Source organism: Enhydra lutris, unplaced genomic scaffold (genome assembly GCF_002288905.1).
Source record: "Enhydra lutris kenyoni isolate GAN:26980312 unplaced genomic scaffold, ASM228890v2 scaffoldscaffold98, whole genome shotgun sequence".
Lineage (NCBI taxonomy): Eukaryota > Metazoa > Chordata > Mammalia > Carnivora > Mustelidae > Enhydra > Enhydra lutris.
The window spans coordinates 2,104,223-2,125,397 of NW_019154182.1; the positions used below are offsets into that span (position 1 = coordinate 2,104,223).

The 21,175-nt window shown below is 42.7% G+C and overlaps 1 protein-coding gene across 1 annotated transcript in view; it reads right to left on the minus strand.

Annotated features, from left to right (window-relative positions):
* Window positions 1-14,744, minus strand: part of LOC111139287 (ALK receptor tyrosine kinase) — a 671,342-nt gene extending 656,598 nt beyond the window's left edge. Inside the window, exon 1 of the mRNA XM_022491523.1 lies at window positions 14,042-14,744. Within this exon, the coding sequence (XP_022347231.1) occupies window positions 14,042-14,744 (703 nt within the window). The remainder of the gene's footprint in view (window positions 1-14,041) is intronic.
* Between the last annotated feature and the right edge of the window lie 6,431 nt (window positions 14,745-21,175).

The following is a 21,175-nucleotide window of genomic DNA, read 5'->3' on the forward strand; positions in this document are numbered from 1 at the left end:
AGGTCATGATCTCAGGGTCCTGGGATGGAGCTCCACATCGGGCTCCCTGCTCAGCAGGGAGTTTGCTTCTCCCTCTGCCCCCCCCTTACAAATTATAGCAAAATGGAAAGAGAGGAAGAGTCAGAACCCGTCCAATTTGCAGAACAGAAAGAAAAAAGTTGAAAAAAGAAATTAGCAGAGTCTCAAGAGAACGTGAGACAGTAGCAAAAGATCTAAAAATTGTGTAATTGAAGTCCCAGAGGAGGGGAAAAAGCTATGTACAGAAAAAAATGAGGAAATAATGGCTGAAAACTCACCAGACTTCATAAAAGACATAAACTTACAGATTCAAGAATCTCAACAAACTACAAACCATGCCAGACTTATCATAATCAAATAGTCAAATAATCAAACTTCTGAAAACTAAAGACAAAAAACTTGAAAACAGCTACATGCAGGGAAAAACAATTTAATGGCAGAATGCTTATCAGAAACTATGAAGGACAGAGGAACAGCATTCTTAAAGTATAAAAAGAAAAGACCCGTCAACCCACAATTCAGATATAAAGGTGAAATAAGGACATTCTCAGATAAAAGAAAACTAAGCTCATTTGTTGTCAGCGGAACTGCTCTACAAGAAATGAAAGAGGAAGTTCTTTAGGTCGAAGGAAAAATGATAAAGTAGGGAAACTGGAACTTAGAAAACAAGGAAGAGAAAGAAAAACGTTATATATCTGGGTAAATATAAATGACTAGTTTTCTTCTCTCAATTATGTAAAATATGTATACCTGCTAAAAGCTTTATGTTTGTGTGTGTGTGTGTGTGTGTGTGTGTGTGTGTGTGTGTGTGTATAATCTAGCAGCATTTTTAATTATGTAGCTATCACACATAGGACAACTATAACAGAGGGGGAGGGTAAAGAGACCTATTTGGTTATAAGGTTCTATATTCTACTTGAAGTACTAAAACATCAACTCAAAGTAACTGTGAGATTTTATACATACATATATATGATATATAGTATGCATATATAGGTATATATAATTATAACATGCATATATACACAAATATATATATATATATATATTTGTAATCTCTAGAGCAACCACTAAAATAATAATACAAAGATAAAACCAAAAACCAACAGGTAAATTAAAACTGAAATACTAAAAAATATTCAAATATTAACAACCAAAAAGATACCAAGAAAGGAAAAAGAGAAGAACTTAAAACAGAGAGCCAAACAAAAACAAAAACAAAATGGTAGACCCTAAATCCAACCATATCAAATATAACATTAAATACAAGTGGCCTAAAAGACCAAGTAAAAGGCAAAGACTATAAGATTAAATTTTTAAAAATCACACTATATCCAATAGTATGTTTTCTATAAGGAACTCACTATAAATATAAAGATATAAATTAAAAGAGTGGAACAGATATACTACATACACAATAATCAAAAGATACCTAAAAGACTATATTAATATCAATTTCAAAATATTAATATCTCCAGGGATAAAAAGACATATTACACAATAATAAGGGAGTGAAATCATCAAGAAATGACTTAATCCTAAATGTGTTGGCACCTAATAAAGAACTCCTCAAACACAACACCCAAAAAACAAATAATCCAGTCAATAAATGGGCAGAAGACATGAACAGACACTTCTCCAAAGAAGACATACAAATGGCTAACAGGCACATGAAAAATGCTCAACATCACTAGCCATCAGAGAAATACAAATCAAAACCACAATGAGATACCACCTCACACCAGTCAGAATGGCAAAAATTAACAAGACAGTAAACAACATGTGTTGGAGAGGATGTGGAGAAAGAGGAACCCTCTTACACTGTTGGTGGGAATGCAAGCTAGTACAGTCACTCTGAAAAACGGTATGGAGGTTCCTCAAGACATTAAAAATAGAGCTACCCTACGACCCAGCAACTGTACTACTAGCTATTTACCCCCAAAGATACACACACAGTGAAAAGAAGGGGCATATGCACCCCAATGTTCATAGCAGCAATGTCTACAATAGCCAAACTGTGGAAGAAGCTAAGATGCCCTTCAACAGATGAATGGATAAAGAAGATGTGGTCCATGTATACAGTGGAATATTATCCAGCCATGAGAGAGGATGAATACCCACCATCTGCATCATCATGGATGGAACTGGAGGGGATTATGTTAAGTGAAATAAGTCAAGCAGAGAAAGACAATTACCATATGGTCTCACTCATATGTGGAACATAAGGAATAGTGTGGAGGATCACAGGGGAAGGGGGGAAACTGAATGGGAAGAAATCAGAGAGGGTGACAAACCATGAAAGACTCTGGACTTTGGGAAACAAACTAAGGATTTCAGAGGTATGGAGGTAGATGGATGGGGTAACCGGGTGATGGGTATTAAGGAGGGCACATGTAGTGATGAGACCTGGGTGTTATACTCAACTAATGAATCACTGAACACTACATCAAAAACTAATGCTGTATTATATGTTGGCTAACTGAACATAATAAAAAAATACATGAAATAAAAAATGATAGAACTGAAAGGAAAAGTAGACCAAAAAAAACTTGGACACTTTAGGAGTCCTCTACTGGTAATGCAAATAGCAAACACAAAAAAATAAGGAAGGGTACAAAAGACCTGAACAACTCTATTGACCCAATTGACCTAATTGACATTGATTGAATGCTCCACCAAACAATAACAGAAAATGTTCTTTTGAACAGTGGAACATGGAACATTCAGCAAGCTACACCATATTCTGAGGCATAAAACAAACCTGAACAAATTTTAAATAACTAAAATCAAACCAAGTGTGTTCTCAGACTATATCAGAATTAAATAAGAAATTAATAAGAGAAAGATATCTGGGAAATCCCCAAATATTCAGAAATAAAAGAAAGATATATAACCATGAGTCAAAAGAACACCAAATGGAAAATTTTTAAATATTTTAATTGAATAGAAAGTAAATTTCATTATAACATAACAAAATTTATATGATGTTTCTAAACTGAGATATTACAGAGAATTTTTCCATTACATACTTATAACAGAAAAAGAAGAAAGGTCTCAAACCATAAGAGACTCTTAATCTCAGGAAACAAATTGAAGGCTGTTGGGGGGTGGGGGAGGAGAGACAGAGTGGCTGGGCTATGGACATTGGGGAGGGTACATGCTATGGTGAGTGCTGTGTAAGACTGAGGATTCACAGACCTGTACCCCTGGAGTAAAATAATCCATTATATGTTAATAAGAAAAATTTTTTAAAAGAAGAAGAAAGGACTCAAATCAATGATCTAGGTTTTCACCATAAGAAACTAGAAACAGGAAGAACAATTTAAAGCAATGCAAACAAAATGAAGGAAAGATAATAAGAGCAGAAATCAATGAAAATTAAATAAGGATAACAGAAGAAATCAGTATCACAAAATTTTTTTTTAAAAAGTCAATGAAATTGGTAAACCTCTAGCTAGAATGACCATGAAGAAAAGAGAGAGATGATATAAACTACCAATATCAAATATGAAAGAAGGGATATCACTACTGATGCTACAGACAAAAAATAATGGGGAAATTATGACCAATTTAACTTGCATTAATTCAACAACAGAAATGAGATGAACCTTTCTGACAGACACAAACTACTAAAATTCATTCAAAAAGAAACAGATAATATGAATATTCTTATAATCATTATCATTCAATAAATATAATTAGTAATTTAAAACTTTCCAACAATGAATATACCGGGCCAAGAAGGCCTCACTGGCAAGTTCTATTAAACAAAAATTCAAGAAAGAAAAAATTACAATTCTCTTCCAGGAGAAATAGAAGAGGAAACATTTCACAACTCATTTTATGAGCCCAGCATTACCCACACCTTAAAGCCTGTCAGAGACAAGAGACCTACAGACCAATAATCTTCATGAACACAGATGCAGAAATTGTCAACAAGATATTAGTGAGCTGATCCAGCAATATATATTTAAAAAGAAAAAAATATATATATAATGACCATGTGGCTTAACCTGAGAATATGAAGCTAATTCAATATTTGAAAATCAAATACTGTGATCCATAATATTTACCCCCAAAAAGATCATATTATCTCAATGGATGCTCATTCTTAGGGAAGCCAGACATCAGGTAACAAGGATACTCCAGCAGCCCTACGGACAGGAATACCTGGAGAAGAAATCAGCCCTCCCACCACTAGCCAGCATCAGCTCACTAGCCTTATGAGCGAGGCACCATGCAAGTAGATCCTGCAGCTCCAGCCAAGATTTAAGACGACTGCATCCTTGGCTGATATATCTGACTGTTATCTCACGAGAGACTCCAAGCAAAGAACACCTAGTCAAGCTATTCCCAAATTCCTAACTCATAGGAACCATAAAAGATAAATTGTTATTATTATTCTGAACACTAATTTTTTAGCTAATTTCTTATGCGATATTAGATAACCAACACACAAAAAAGTAGACATTAAAACCACAACAAGCGACCACCACAAGCTGACAATATCAAGCATTCTCAAGGATTCTCATACATTACTGGTGGGACCATAAAGCATAACTGCTTGTAATAACAGTTTGTCCATTTCTTACAAAGTTAAACATATATTTACCATAGAACTCAGCAATTCCTGAAACAACTTAAGACAACTGACAATATATGTCCACATAATGGCTTAAACAGGAACTTCCTGGGATGCCAGAAATGCTCTGAATCTTTATCTGGATAGTGATTACATGGATGCTGCATATGTGAATTATAATCAATCTACACATGAGAACAATATACTCAATGTACATCATTGTATTTGTCATCATTCCACTAAAAAATAATTTTCTGATGTTAAAGTACAAGTTCCTATGTCCCACAGCCATAAATTCTTTTCGAAAAGCCTGGGATTGAGGAAAATTACTTCAATGAAAGGACCTCATTCCTAGAAACTGTGGGAAGGGGCCACTTAACCCCCCTTCAGGGCTACTGAGCTCTTAAATGAAGCCCAACACCTGCCTCAAAATCTGGGAGCTGGTACGGCTGCTCCCCAATGCCAAGGGTTGGTTGAAATTACGAATTGATAAAGTAGAATCTCAGCACATTTATGATCTTGTACACATTCACTCTTTTACGGCCTTATAGATTTTTTTCTGAATAATCCAGACCCGAATCTTCCATGGAGGGTATTTTATATAATGCTCTCACTCCGTGAGGTAGTCAAGACAAGTTCTGTATTTTCTCCTTTAGGAAAAAAGTCCCAGAGGTTCAGCAAGTTTAAGGTAGTTGCACAAGATGTCAAAGATTAAAAAAAAAAAGGCCAGTATCATAATGGAATCTAAGCCTTCTAGCTCCCAGTCTAGTGTTCCCTTCACCACAGAACACTTATTTTAATTACCTGGGCTGAAAATGTGGAAAGGATCTATAAAGGAGACCTGCCCATGCCCATCTTCATGAACCATATTCCAATGAAAACTGAATAAAAGATAAAAAGAGGAAAAACAGAATCAATGGTTTAAAGTTTCCTTTTGATTTCCTCTGGCCAGTTGCCCGATTTCCTTTAAGTTTGCTTAGATTTTCTTTGTTTTTATTTTCACATCTTCCTTTTTTTTTTTAAGATTTTATTTATTTATTTGACACAGAGAGAGAGAGATCACAAGTAGGTAGAGAGGCAGGCAGAGAGAGGGGGAAGCAGACTCCCTGCTGAGCAGAGAGCCTGATGCGGGGCTTGATCCCAGGACTCTGGGATCATGACCCGAGCTGAAGGCAGAGGCTTTAACCCATTGAGCCACCCAGGCGCCCCTCACATCTTCCTTTTAACCTTTTCCTTACTCCAGGGAATTCTCACTCCCTACCTCTCCAGGCACCTGTTGTTATATAACCACAAAAGTAAGAGTTCAAGAAATAAAGACTCTTAATTAACCAAGTGGATGGATATATCTGTCCCAGCAGAGCTTTCCCCGGTTCTGGGACTTCCCACATTCTGGAATGCCTATGTTCATCAAATGAATCTGAGAGAATTTTTCTGGGACAGGACCCAAGCTCATAAGAGCCCAGCTGGAAAGTTCATCACAAAATTTACTGAATTTTTAAAAAAAAGTTGTTTTGAGAAATCTGGCTCAGCAATAAAGGTACTAAGATAACCCCCACCCCCTTCTTATTTCCCCACCAGGACAACACTCTTTTAAACTGCTCCTTTCTCCAACCTTGGCCCATATGAAAAAGCCCAGGTCTGCAGTAGGTTAGGAAACACTGGCCACCATAGTAACCTCTTTCAAGACACATCTCCAAAGGCAAGGGAAACAAAAGCAAAAATGAACTTCTGAGATTTCATCAGGATAAAAAGCTTCTGCACAGCAAAGGAAATAGTCAACAAAACTAAGAAGCAACCCACGGAATGGGAGAAGTTACTTGCAAATGACATTACAGATAAAGGGCTGGTATCCAGGATCTTTAAAGAACTTTTCAAACTCAACACTCATAAAAAACAAATAATCCAGCCAATAAATGAACAGAAGACATGAACAGACACGTCTCCAAAGAAGACATACAAATAACTAACAGATACATGAAAAAATGCTCAACATCACTAGCCATCAGAGAAATACAAATCAAAACCACAATGAGATACCACCTCACACCAGTTAGAATGGCAAAAATTAACAAGACAGTAAACAACATGTGTTGGAGGGGATGTGGAGAAAGGGTAACCCTCTTACACTGTTGGTGGGAATGCAAGCTAGTACAGTCACTCTGGAAAACAGTATGGAGGTTCCTCAAGACGTTAAAAATAGAACTACCCTATGACCCAGAAATTGTACTACTAGCTATTTACCCCCAAAGATACACACATAGTGAAAAGAAGGGGCATATGCACCTCAGCGTTCATAGCAGCAATGTCTACAATAGCCAAACTCTGGAAGGAGCTGAGATGCCCTTCAACAGATGAATGGATAAAGAAGATGTGGTCCATGTATACAGTGGAATATTATCCAGCCATGAGAGAGGATGAATACCCACCATCTGCATCAACATGGATGGAACTGGAGGGGATTATGTTAAGTGAAATAAGCCAAGCAGAGAAAGACAATTACCATATGGTCTCACTCATATGTGGAACATAAGGAATAGTGTGGAGGATCACAGAGGAAGGGAGGGAAAACTGAAGGGGGAGAAATCAGAGGGAGATAAACCATGAAAGACTCTGGACTCTGGGAAAAAAATTGAGTGTTTCAGAAGGGAGGGAGAGGGTGGGGGGATGGGGTAATTCGGTGATGAGTATTAAGGAGGGAACGTGCTATGGTAAGCACTGGGTATTATACTCAACTAATGAATCATTGAACACTATGTCAAAAATTAATGATGTACTATACAGGGGCTAACTGAACACAATAAGCAAAATAAAAATTTAAAAAAGAAAAAATTAAAAAAATAAAACAAAAACAAAAAGAACTTTACTTTAAAAAGAAAGAAGGAAACTGGCCACATCCTAGACTGGAGGATAACATAGTGGCTGTAAGAAAGAAGACACCCCTAGGGCTCTTTGGTAAGTTTATTCGCAGCTGTTGTCACATAACCTCTGGACCTATAACTATTCTCACAAAAATGTCCTAGGCTCTGAAGGGTTTGAAGAGGTGGGGGGGTGGGAGGTTGGGGGAACCAGGTGGTGGGTATTAGAGAGGGCACGGATTGCATGGAGCACTGGGTGTGGTACAAAAACAATGAATACTGTTATGCTGAAAATAAATTAAAAAAATGATTATTAAAAAATAAAATAAAATAAATTAAAAACAAAATGTCCCAGGCTGCTTCTACTCCCAAGGAAAAATAACATCCATGTACATCTTTTGAAAGCAATGGATCAGCCATGGCTCATAAAAAATACTATCTATAAAATGCAATATGGATGCTTAACAGCTTCTTTTAGGTTGAGCCACTTTTCTGAGGTGGCCTCCTACTCAAGTCCCTGGGCTATGTGTCTTCGAGGAATCTCAAAGGTCTAATTGCTCTTAATGGGCACATGTCCATCAACCAGTTGGCACCTTCCATCTCTCTCCTGCCTTCCACTTGACAATGAATGGTGAAGCCAGAGATGAAAGGGCATAGTTCCAGCTATGTATGACAAAGAAATTACCAGAGGTCAATGGCCAAGCACCTCTCTGGGCACTGAGGGGCTTGAACTACACACATTGCTCTCCATTAAGAAAGATCCACCATCTGAAAACTGCTATTCTGTAATGCCTCTAACTTGTTCTTCATTAGACTTCATATCTTCATTAAGTAAAGGCTTGCTTTCTTTGTGTAGAAGAAAGAAATAATTGGGTGGTGAATATGCTGCTTGAATCTCTGAGCGAAATCCAGGGTCAAAAGACCTTGGAGGATACTAGTGAATAGAAATGAAGTAAATATCACACCTCAATTCTCCCCATCCACATTTCTAGGTAAGACAATAGAAACTATCACCCTGTCATTCTCCCCATTGACACTGGATCCCACTTATGTCAGGAATTAGTAGTTAGTTGCATGGGAGCCCACAGTATTATGACTGCTGCTGCCAAGGTCACATCTGCCCACACAGAGGGACTACACAACTGCAGATGGCACCATTTAAATAAACTTAAATGTATATGCAACTCTTAGAGTTACAGAGTACACAACCTGCACAACCAGACACTGCGGTGTTGCCGCTGCTAGGAAAAGCCATATGGTTCATATCGATGGAGCACTTTATTATGTCAGGCGTTGGGTTACAGATTTACACATCTCTTCTAATTCAATTTCCATGACAAGATCTTGAAATAGGAACTATTACTATCACTATTTTGCTAATGATGAAACTGGATCTCAGAGATTTTAAGAAAATAAAAGATGTTAAAGAACTTTTCCAATTCATGGCTCTCAAACACCAAATATTTGTTGTATGGCCTTCTGACAAGGATAATGTAAAGCTTTTCATCTACTTACATGTCTTTGTTATTTATAATCTGCATCTTGAGATGATTCCTTTAGTGAAAAGAGCCCCAATTTGAAGTCAAAAAGATGTGTAGTCCTAGCCAGGACCTAACTCAGCATTCAGCATCTCACACCCTCTTGATCCATAAGTTAAAATTTCTAGGCCTACCACCTTTTACCCCAAAAAAATCCTTACCCAAAATAGCCAGATTCCAGTTACTTCATTTATAAAATAAAGCAAATACTTGCCTTGCCCACTGTAAGACTGGAAAAAATAATACATTTGAAAGTCCTTTATAAATTATAAAATCTCTTAAAACCATAATAGGACATTATTAATGGTTATAAAGACAGGCAAAATGTCCTTTATGAACCAGGCCGGGCAAATTCCCACAAAGTGAGGTAATCGGGCAGTAATCCTAGGAGTGGCAGGGGCCACCACTTTTGCTGACACAACTCTTCCTCTCTTCTTCTCCCACCTGCAAGCCAGTGGCCTTGTCCTTCACAAGACACACTTCCTTAAAAGCATTCAGTTTTACTAATGGTAACACCTTCTTCCCACACCACGCACACAAACCCCTCATGGGCTTTCCTTCTTTTTCTTTCATCAATTTGTGAAAAGATCAAATGGATTTAGATGCAGTCCACCTTTCTAACAGCCATATAGATAGGTAAATATAGATATGGCCATAGCTATATCTACAGATATATATGTACATATATATATCCATATATATAATCTAACAGCCATATATATATTCTCAGTATGCCAGAGGGTTTTCAAGTTGCCAGTAGGAGCCAGGAAGAGTCCATCAAATCTAGAACTGGTCTCATCTTCTCAAGAACCAGGTATTTCCCACCCTGCCCAAAGGCCTGATGACCCACATAGTAGAGATGCATCTCAGATGTGTAATGCTCTCCAGGTATGCCTCCCCCACAGGGGACAGACAGACAACACCCCATAGAAATACTCTGCATCAGTCCAGAGGCAGAGAGAGATAAATAAACCTGGTAATTTCAAAATATTGTTTTCATCACAATCTTCTTTGTAAGTACATCTCAACCAATTTCAAAGACACATATGCAGTTCTTATCTTTTCCTACAGTGAACACCAATATCCAAGGTCTCTTGAGAGTTGGATCCTGAAAGATCCTGTTTCCTGCTGCTGTTCCCCATCCCAGCTCTCCTGCCTGTTGTGGCTTCTCAACACTTCCAAATATAACACTGATTAATTATGAATGCTGTGGTTTATCTGACCCACATCTCACCTTACTCTTTGCTCCTTTGGAATTCCATTCCATAGTCAGAGGAATATCAATGTCAGAAAATAAGGTTTCCCTGATATCCGCCCTGAAGTTTCCTTCTGCGAGTCTCATCCTTTTACTCCTATGGGCTACACTATATGGCTACTCTCCTTTACAGCCTCAGAGATTTGTAGACTGTTACCATGGCATTCCCTTCACTGCCACTTCACTCAGCCATATATATTTAATTATTTTCATCTTTTACCATAAATCGGTCCCTTCAAGTCTTAAATCAGCTCTCTGCTCTTCTCTGGACTAGTTCCAACTCTCCCAATTCACCTCCAATAACTGATATCCCTTCTGGGAGCTCTAACTTCCTTTCTATCTTCCTTGGCTCTCTTCACCCTCTCCAGAAATAAAATCGGAAGGGACTGAAAGATATGTGAGGTCAAGGGTCATGTGTATCGTACTGCATACATTTACTTTAAGTTTCTCAGTCCTCTCCATAGTACATGTAAAATCCCCAGTCATATATCCCCTTTCCAGGAGTGAGAGGGGGGTTGCTTACAGAGAAACAGGCCCTCCTATCCTACAAGTCAATATCCTCTAGGCCTCTGCCTGGGGGATGGCAGAAGCAAGATGTCAGAACATCCACAAAATAAGCCAAGAAGTAGGGCTGTGAGCAGTGTGGCAGACATCTTTTCTGAGGTTTGGACTGGCCCAGAATGATGTACCAAAATTCATATAGTCTCAGCAATGGCCTATCTACCCTTCTACCCCTTCTACTTTCCATAAATGAATGCTTTGAAATAGTGATCCCATTTTTTAATTCAAAGCAACCCACAAAGAGAAAACATTTGCATGTCATGCATTAGGAGGCCTCTCAGACATCCCAAACCACAAGCAATACAAAGTAACTGCTTTATCCTGACTGGGTGCTTTTCCATTTTGATCACATCCCTGGTCACGATCCTGTTGAGATTCAGGAAGCTATCCTCAGTCTGAAACAAATGGGCTGCTGCAGGCCAGTCACCACAAGGAGAGTGGGCAGAACACCCTTCCTCTCCTCTCCCCTCCTCACAGTTAGCCCCGTCAGCATGCTTGTGCCCCTCTAGACCAGATCACTGGTCATTTGCGCAGAAGCAGGAAGAGGCAAACTGAGCTGTGCCTATTTTCCCTTTGTCTGCTTGAGGATCCTATGTCACAGAGGAGTTGAATGCCTTTTCTACAACACGAGCCTATATAAAAAGAATAAACCCATTTCCTCAAATGCAACAAACAGTAAAGTCAACCCCAGTGTGAGAACCTAAGCTTGAATTTTCAGACAGGAAAGTGAATGGAACCACATGATTTATGTTGCCCCAAACATGAATCATGATAGAGCAGGGTGTGTCCACTCCCTCTACGGGGAGGTCTGTGGTGGAAACTGTATCTGAATGAGGCTGGGGAGGCAGTGGAAAGACAAGAGGCTAGTCCTGCATGGCCAGCTGCCTAATGGGAAACAGCATATGCCTCGGAGCAGGACAGCCCAGCCTGTTCCAAGTGTGATCACTACAAGGCCCGAAGTGCTTTTCAATAAGCTGCCTGTCTCCCTGCAGGTCACAGGGAGCTCATCCAGTTACACTTACTGTCTTATGTGATCCCATCAATAATCATTTGATCCCAATGCTGCTGAAAAATGCTTGGCCAAAATTTCTAGCCTTTTAATGACAGAATCCTGGCTCTTTCTGAAAACAGCAGTGCTGGATGTGTCATATGATACACAAGGCCTTGGTCCAACTGCCAAATGGACTACGATGGGACTTGGGAGGACCTGGGACACTCACAGAGCGTCCCCACTGGCAGCAGCAGACAAGCTCTTGAAACACGCTCCTCTCTACATGAAAGTCCCCTGCTCAGCAGCTTACCTGAGGCTTGACTGGAGTATATTCTTCAAATGCACTAAGTATATGAAGCTTCAGAGACACGCACTGACAACTTCATGCAACCTGCCTGTTTACAGTAGGCAAGTTCAGGGCCATGGAAAGAACCCCTTTTATCTGTCACCAACATCTCACAATAGCTGATCTAGACTGCTGGGCCCATGGTCATTTGACAAGAGGTGACAGGAAAAGCTCCAGAGATGCTCACTGACACGAAGGGAGAAGAAACTCCACATTGCCCGAGAAGCCATCTCTAGACCCATTCCCAGTACCGTGGGCATTTAGAGAAGATGCTCTATGTATAAACCACAGAAGCCAGGCTGACATAAAGCACAGCTTTTCTTCACGAAAGTATCTGTGGTGAGACCACAGTATCAGTCTCCTAGCTCAGTTCACAGAAGGGCCATCACACTCATCAGACCCTGTCTCTTACTATCAATTCTGCCTCTTAATATAAATTCCAGCCCTGAACACAAAGGGGTCATCTTAGGTGCCAGTGCCACCAACGCTAATGCTGAACTATGCATCCAGACTCGGGGACCACATACCATTAGGTTCCATGTGTGTGCAATGACTGAAGAACCTCGGCCTGTAAATGAACCTGCTTCAGCAGTGTAGTGGGTGTGGGGGAGAGTATATGTGTGCACCGGGACAAGCATGGCAGATACTTGTAGCTCTACAGTGGGCTCTTTTCAGTGCTCTCCCTCCAATTAACGCTAGACATTAGTAACCAGTGGAGCATAAAAATTTCATTTATTTCTGATGATGAGAATGATATAAAAGAGGCTGGGTTTGTTCAATGGAATTAGTGTAGGCTTTTTAAAGGCATGATTTCTTTTCTGTGCTTTCTCATTCATTTACATGGTGTATTTTATTCACTGAGCCTTTCCCCAATGGTCTTAGGAGAGAAACATCCATTCAAAACCACCTGGTTTTCCAGTCAAAGAATACTATGGGAAGAGTTAGAAGTAAGTGCCTGCACACACACACCCCCAACTCAGTGAATAGGAGAAGAAAATGAGAGAGTAAATGAAACAGAAACCTCATTTCAGGAGTCTCCAGCAGAGAGATCTGCAGTGAAACAGGCCTGCCAGAGACTGTCACCCAGAGCTGCTACTGCGGACATACAAGCTAAGAATTAGAGGTTGGGGGGAGGGAGGCTAGCAGGAGAAGAAAGAGAATTCAACTATTGTCTCTCCTGGCTTCATACTTACTCCCTCAAAGGGAGACAATCTTGGCAAGTTTGCTCCCTCTTCTTCATATCTCCCTCCTGTCCCATGTTCCTTATTTCTTCTGGGGCTCTCCCAACAACATCTGAGAGGAAAAACAGGAGGCTGAGAGTGGCCAGCACATGGGCTCGAGAAAAAGGGCAGAAAAATTAATGAAGAGGCAATCCCTAGGTAAGCCAACATTTGAAAGGGACAGCTAGGTAGGATTCAACAAGATGAAGAAGAGTTCTATGTTCTCTGAGAATGTGTACTACATTTCCCACATCTGTGATGGCCAGGAAGAGGAACAAGGGGAAGGGAAGATGGACAAGAGTCTTGAGATCTAGAGCTAAGCTTAGAACACAGAAGTAATAAGGGCATTTCAACCATCCAAGGGGCCCCCATTAGAAGAGCATCTCATTTTGGCTAGAACCCCCATGTAAGTCGGTAGATAAAGGCATTCTGCCAATAAGAGAAAACTTTTCTCCCAACTTGGTTGCTGGAGAGGAAGGAAAACCCTTGGGGAGTGACTGTGTTCAAGAAGAAAATAAGAAAATATGGTCTAACGGGAGAGAGGAGCCTTGTGGAAGGAGGAAAAGAGCTAAGAACCAGAGACTGGGTTTTGGAAACAGGGGTTAGTTGACAGCGGTTGTAAACTGCTGTGTCTAAAAATACAAAACCCGACAGGTTCAGGCGGGAGCTGCTCACCGGTCCCCAAGATCTGGAAGAGAAGGCGAGGCTGGGAGGCGCGGATCGCCGCGGACAGCCTTCCCTCTCTGCCCACTTCGGAAGACTTCTTCTCCGGCATCAGGCGGATCCTCAGCCGCCCTTCACCATGGTGAATCCACCAGCTGAACAGCTCGCTGAGGTTGAACTGGAGCAGTCCCGCAGTCCCCTCCTCTGGGGGCCCAACGCAGCCCTCAAGGATCGCCTCCTCTCCCAGCTCCAGCACCAGCTGCTTGGCGCGCCGCAGCTTGCGAACCGAGCCGCCCTTCAGCACCCTGGTCAGCGTCCGTGTAGGGGCAGGGGCTGGTGAACTGGAGCCTTCTGTCCAGGAGACCGCGGGCGGTGGCCCCACCAGCTGAAGTAGTGGGGCGCAGTCTAGAGCCAGCGAGCCGCGCGCCTCCGTCCGGCCAGCCCTCGACTCCGACCAGGACGAAGGCGGCAGCAGCAGGTCCCGGGCATAGACGCGGAAGAGCGAGGGCACCACAAAGTCCACCGCCAGGCTCTTCCTCTGTAGACGTGAGTAGCTGAGCGGCTCCCGAGGCTGCAGAGCTGGGCCCATGGCGGGTGAGCCCACGAGCTGGCCGGTCCCGGTCCCGGTCTCGGTCTCGGTCCCGGCGCCTGAGCCCGAGGCTGCCACTGAAAGCAGCAGCAGCAGCAGCAGCCCTAGGAGCTCTAAAGATCCCATTCCGCCAGAGAAGCGTTGTTTATACTAGAGTCCCCACTATCCAGCCTTGCCCTTCACTTCCCCTCAAATTAATAGGGTCTCCGAATAGTCCTTAGTTCTGCCAGGCTCCTTCCACCTGATCTCTGGGGGATTATGCGTGCACTCAATTCTCTCCTTTTCCTCCAACTGCTAGGAGGCAAGGAGGAGTCTCAGTAAAATGGGGCTAGAAGCTCAGGGGCGTGTCAAGAGACCCTGAGCGCCTCGGGCTCAGCAGCTGGGACCCTGTGCCTCTGGCGCGCCGAGAGGAGTGCCGCGCCTTCGTCTGTAGCTTGCTGTGCTCCGAACAAGAGAAACTACTATGGTTGAAGGGAGGCGGCAGCAGGGTGCCGTCCTCTCCTGCCCCCCGCGGCTTGAGCTGTGGTCTGTCTGCTCTCCAGCAGCCTCCAATCCTCCGCAACTTTCCAGCTGAGAACGATGGCTCCGCGCGTTCTGGTGTCTTAGCTCCTTCCTCTGCACTCCTTTCGGCTTCTGAGCTTCTCTCCCTTAGTGTAGGGGAAAACCCGGGGCAGGGGTTGCTTTCTCGCGCACCCTCCTGCAACCCTCCGCAGCGGGAAGTCTGCGGATTGCACTGCTCGCTGAACTTCTGGGCTTGAATCGAGCCTCCGCGCTGTGAAGGAGAGGCTCAAGCCGCCGCCGTGCCAAGTTTGCAGCGTCCTTGCTCTCCCGCGTCTCGTCTGCTCAGACTTCTCAGGCACCGAAGCGGCCCCAGCGGCAGCAGCCAAATGAAAGCATTCCGGGCAAGAGAGCCCAAAATCTAGCTGCCCCTCCTCACCCAACGGCAGCCGCCCCAGCCCCGGCTTCGGGTGGCTGAGCAGAGGGCAGCCGAAAGGCGCCTCTGTGCTGTGCGACCCTCAGGACAGTGGCGACGGGATGTGCCAGCTGCTACCTCTGCTGCTACCCCCGGAGCCGCTGGATCGCATCTGCCTGGGCGCCCGCCACTTGCAGCTGGCAGAGTCGGGAGCTCGCGCCGGGAGGGGGCGGGGCCGTGATGGGGGCGGAGCTCGAACGCCAACTCCGCGCCACTGCCAGGCTCACCCAGGCCCGCCCTGCCGCGCTCGCACCCGCCAACCAATCGCGCGGCTAGATGGGATTCTATGCAAATCTGCAGAGGCCTCGGCATTCATTGAGAAAAGCACAGGGCCCGCCCCTCCCTCCCTCCATCCCTCTCCCCTCTCTCCTTCCCTTCCTCCCGATTCCCTGCCCTATTTCCCTGCTGTGTGAACAGGAGCGTGTTTTGGATAAATGGGAGGATTGGAAGAGGCCTTTGCAATCAAGCACTCTCCCTAATTATGCATTTAAGAGATTAAACGGGTCCGACTTCAGAAAATCTGGTTCTGGAATAAAAGTGGAGGCGAGGGGAAGAGAGGAGTGGGAGGAGAGGCAGCACGACATTGCCAAAGCCAAGAACAGCTTGGATTAGGGCCCTGAGATAGAATCTTCCCTGACCCTTCCATTATTTAAACGCATTCCTGGGAACCTGGTGGTTCTGCCATCCACACGAAGAAAAGTTAGCAGTGTGGGGGTAGAGTGACGATTATCTCTAAGAGTTCTTCAGCTACAGCAAGTATATTTCAGACCTGTCAGTCATCCTGCATTTTCTCAGAATGGTGCTTGACCATGTGTCACCTCTTTTATTCTCTGAAAGGTAAATATTTTAAATTTCAGCTTTAGTGATGAGACAACTGAGTTGCCAAGATGGTAATTGATTTTCTTTGGGTCACACAGTCATATGTGCATCCCAGGCCCTCCCTCGTGTGCTCTTATTCATACTGCCTATCCCTCTATGAGTAACAGGCCGAGAAGATCTAGAGGTGACTTAGTTGGAAGGAATAATGATCCAACACTTGCTCACAGCTTTGGGAGTGAGAGTTCATTACCAAAGACCATTTTTTATTCATCTGTAAAGTAAGGACTATACCTCTGGTTTCTCTTTCCCTTCATCTCTCCTGAGCTGCCAACACAGAATTCAGATAATGGCTGTGTTTATAACAAGTGGTTCACTAGGACCAAAGACCATAGTATTAGGTTCACATAAATCCCCTCCGTTCCTTCTTGTCAAAGGTTGATTGTCAAGTCTTGTGCTGTCAGAGCAAAAAATAAGGCAAGAGCCTCCCTGGAGGAGCTCACAGCCTGCAGGACAGCAGAGAAGCTTCCTCATAGAATCAGAGCACAGAGTGGAGTTGAATGTCTCTCAATGAGCTGCAGAGTGCCGCAGGACATCCCTCGCTTCCAGGAGGTGGTGGCCAAGCAGGCCTCTGCTCTCCCAGGCCAGGCTCCTTAGAGCATTGTGGTATTGCCTTTGGCCACTGGAAACCTTATAACAAAAGAAACTTAATTCCAGGAATATTTTGCTTCCTGCTGTGTGTTTGACAACTCATTTAATTTGACAGGTAACTGGCCTCCCTCTGGAACTCGAACTGGGTACACAGCCTTTAACAAGTTTAAGGGGAAAGAATGATCTGACTCAAGGAGAGAAAGGATGCTCCTACCTTGGTAAAGGAAGAGAGGGAGGGAGAAAGAGAAGAGGAAGGAAAGGTAATATGTTGGTTAATACTTCCCTAGTAGGGGGGCATATATGTTTGGATTTTCACCAGATTTCACTGGCATGCATACTGATAGAAGAAAAATTTTCTATCTGAAATGTTAAAAAAAAAGACTCAAATGTAGGCCCTTTCACTCCATTCCTTATTCTCTATATAATTATTCTCTATATCTCTCTCTATGTATAATAAGTCAAATTAATTGGAGTAATTTGTCAAGAACTATGAATCGTCTGCTACAATCAGTGGCCACTAGGGGGCGGCAGAGACCTGAAACTTCAGAGGAGCCTCCAGGGTTTACCCTTCTCCCAGGTAATGTCTGGGACCACTGGCTTTGCACCTAGTGCAGACATGGGTCTCAATTAATTCTCAAGTTTTTATGAATTCTTTCTAATTTCCCCTGAAGGAGAAACAGTGCTCATCCTTGTACATTAAATCACACCAAATCTAAAAAATGTTCCCTTTTTGTTAATTTTAAAAGGTTGGCAGGAATGAGTATTGATAGTCTGTTGGTCACTACACATGCATCTGAGGAGTGTGTGTGTGTGTGTGTGTGTGTGTGTTTCACATCACACAATGGCCTTTTGGGGGAAGCTTTGTATTATTATTTTCATCACAGAGACAAAAACAGTTAAGGTTCAGAGAGGCAAAATAATTTGCCCAAGGTCAAATAGCAAGCAAATAAAGCCACTGGAATTCAAACCAATGATTCTTTTTCTCTGAAATTTACACATCCCTCTGGAACAAATTAGGCCTTTTCCTCACACCTACAGCTATAATGTTGACACTTCTAACCTATATCTTTGCCATCTAGAGGAAGGGAGATGAGAAAGTGCAGTTAAGAGCAAATAGGGGAAATACAGACAGGGATAAAAAAAAAAGTGTGATCGAGTGACGGCTAACATGTCTTGCACACCTATTATGGGCCAGCATATTTCAAAATAATTCCCATGCATTATCTCATTTAAGATTCCCTATAACACGATGAGGGGAAATAATGTATCTCTTCTACAGATCATAAATGCAAGCTCAGAGAGAGTGAGTTCCCAACAATAAGATTACACAGGAAATAAAATCTGTTAAAAGATTTGTACCTGGATATCAGATGAAGTCCATGGTCTCAAAACCTGAGCAATCTCACATGGGAGAAATGGAGTAGGGCTGAATAGACTGACGTGGGCAGAGGGGGACAGAGGATGAAAATGAAAGCCCACTCAAAAAGGGAGAAGCAGGGGCTGGGGTTGGGGTAGGGGCAGACAGAAGATACCGGAAGCCCTGAGGACGCAGTTAATGAGATGGGCTTCTGTGAGTCACCCTGCCATTGACTTGACCACTTGAGATGGGAGGGAGGAAAGTAAGTAGACCACAAACCAAGAGAGAAAAGGGCCAAGCTGCATAGTGAGAGCACCAGGACCCTCTTCAGGAAACTCCCAATTTCTGAAAATGGAAAAATGGACAACTCAGTTAGGAAGGGGTTTGAATTCTCTCAAGAGAAAGAGTAATAAAAACTCATTTCAAATCCAGACAATGTGACTTAAGGCAAAACACATCTCACAATTGCAAAAAACTTGATGGCGACCTACAGGGTTAATTAAGTCAGGCATCCAGTTGGTCAGGAAGGAAGAGGAGGAGAGGGAGGAGAAGGAGGAAAGTCGGAAAGAAGGAAAACAGGAAAAGGAGTAGGTGGAGAAAAAAGCTGGGAGAAAAATCACGAAGTCAAGCTGAAATTAGGCATCATAAGATAGTCAGGCTAAGACATTTGGAACCCACAATTGAAATAGCTTACTCTGGGCCAAAATCAGGAACTGCAACCCAGAAGAAACATTCAAATGAACTGTGGGTTTGTAGTCAGGAAATTTGCTTTCAATCCAAGCCTTGCTTAAGCCACTGAGTCACCAGGCGCCCCCCCCCCCACTCTGAAATTCTATTTGAGATTTCTCAAAGTGGCCAAAGAGTCTGGTCCAAGACTGGGAACCAAAGTTAAAAGGTACCAAAAGGAGACTATGAACTTGCAGGGAAACCAGGAAAAGAGCCTGGACCTAAGGCTAGCCAGAGTAAAATTAAAATAAAACAAAAACTTGGTCTCTGCCACTAGACAAACCTGAGGGTTGAATCAACAGCCTGCAGTTTCTGGTCAGTCATACATAAGGCATCTTCTAATAATCATGCTAAAAGGAAAGTACAGTTATTAATTCAATCATTATATATTAGGTACCTAGTATGTGCTCGGATTTGTGTAAGGTGCTAAGGAGAGAGACTGTGGTTAATAGAAGAGTCAAGGTTCTTATCATCATGAAGCCATGAAAAAATTAAATTTTTAAAAATATTTTATTTATTTATGTAGAGAGAGTGGGGGGGGAGAGTGGGAAGAGGGGCAGAGGGAGATGGAAAGAGAATCTTAAGAAGACTCCACGCTGAGCGTGAAGCCCGACATAGGGCTGGATCTCACGACCCTGAGATCATGACCTGAGCTGAAATCAAGAGTTGGATGCTTCACTGACTGAGCCACCCAGATGCCCTCATAAAGTTACATTAAAAAAAAAAATACAAAATTGGAATTCATACCTATGCTACAACTAAGCAAAAATTACAAATACAGACAAACAAAACACCCCAGAGGAAATCACTGACAAATAAACTTGTAGAGGTGGCAGAATTTGTGGTGATTTTTTTTTTTTACAAATGACTTTTAATGGTTTTGTACAACAAATAATAATAGCATTTCATCCCTATTTAAAAAAAAAAAGCGTATCTGTCAGGATACCCAGGTTATGTTGTAACAACAACAAACCTCAGTAACTTAAAAACAAAGAAATCTATTCTCATATTCTATGTCCATCTCAGGTGAGCAGAGGGCTCTGATCATCATAATCAGTTAGAGATGCTGGCTGATGGAGCCCTCACCGTCTGGGTCATGCACCAACAACTAAATACTCCAGCCTGGAAAAGGCACATGTCATTTCCACTCAGCACCTCTGGATGAAGCTATCCATGTGGTTCTACCCTAAGAGGCCCCACAAGGCAGAATCAGAAATACCTCACCAACGGCCTTACTGGCTCCCAAAGAAGGAGAAAACCGGCAAGGATTGCATTATCTGACTTAGACCAGGAAGGGTCTAGAAGATAGTTACCCCGAGGAAAATGACCTAATTCTCTTGGGATTCATAGCCAAATGCGTAGCCCCCGCTGCCATCAGAGAGCACAGCCTCTGAGTCTGCACCTACGTCACTGCGGAAACCACAACAGAAGAGCTCAGCCTGCTCTTCTCCAACCAGACCCTGGGGAAGCCTGATAGGAGGGGCCACAGGAAAAGCCCTTCTCAACCACCAGGGAGTAAGAGCTCTCTCCCGGAAACTATAAACAATCTCATGTTTATTGAAGAGAGGAGTAACAACCAGAGAGATCAGAGCAAACAGTTCACTACTATGTATTTCACAGCAACCCGCCTGTTTGCTGAAGCACAGTACATGAGGGAGAAAGGGTGGGAGCTATTACTGTAACTAACACGTGTTGGTCTTACCACCTGCTCCTATCTTCATATTTTCTTGTGTGTGTTTTTTTTTTTTAAATATCCTTTTTGGCTGAGGAAGATGAAAATAAAATTTGGGTAATAATTTGGTGACCAATATAGTCTTCTTGATAAGCCTTTCAAAGAACTCCACACAGAAGCACAGTATCCATTCCATTTTAGTCCTTTCCGATCTCCAGCCAACACAGGTAAGCGCCGTGGCCTATGACTTTTAGTGGTATCAAGAAGGCTTTGGTGTCTTAGAGCCTAGTCACGTCACTGTGATAGATCAAATGGACCGTGGGCAATGGGTTATAGTTAATTGAATGATCACAGTAAGAGTT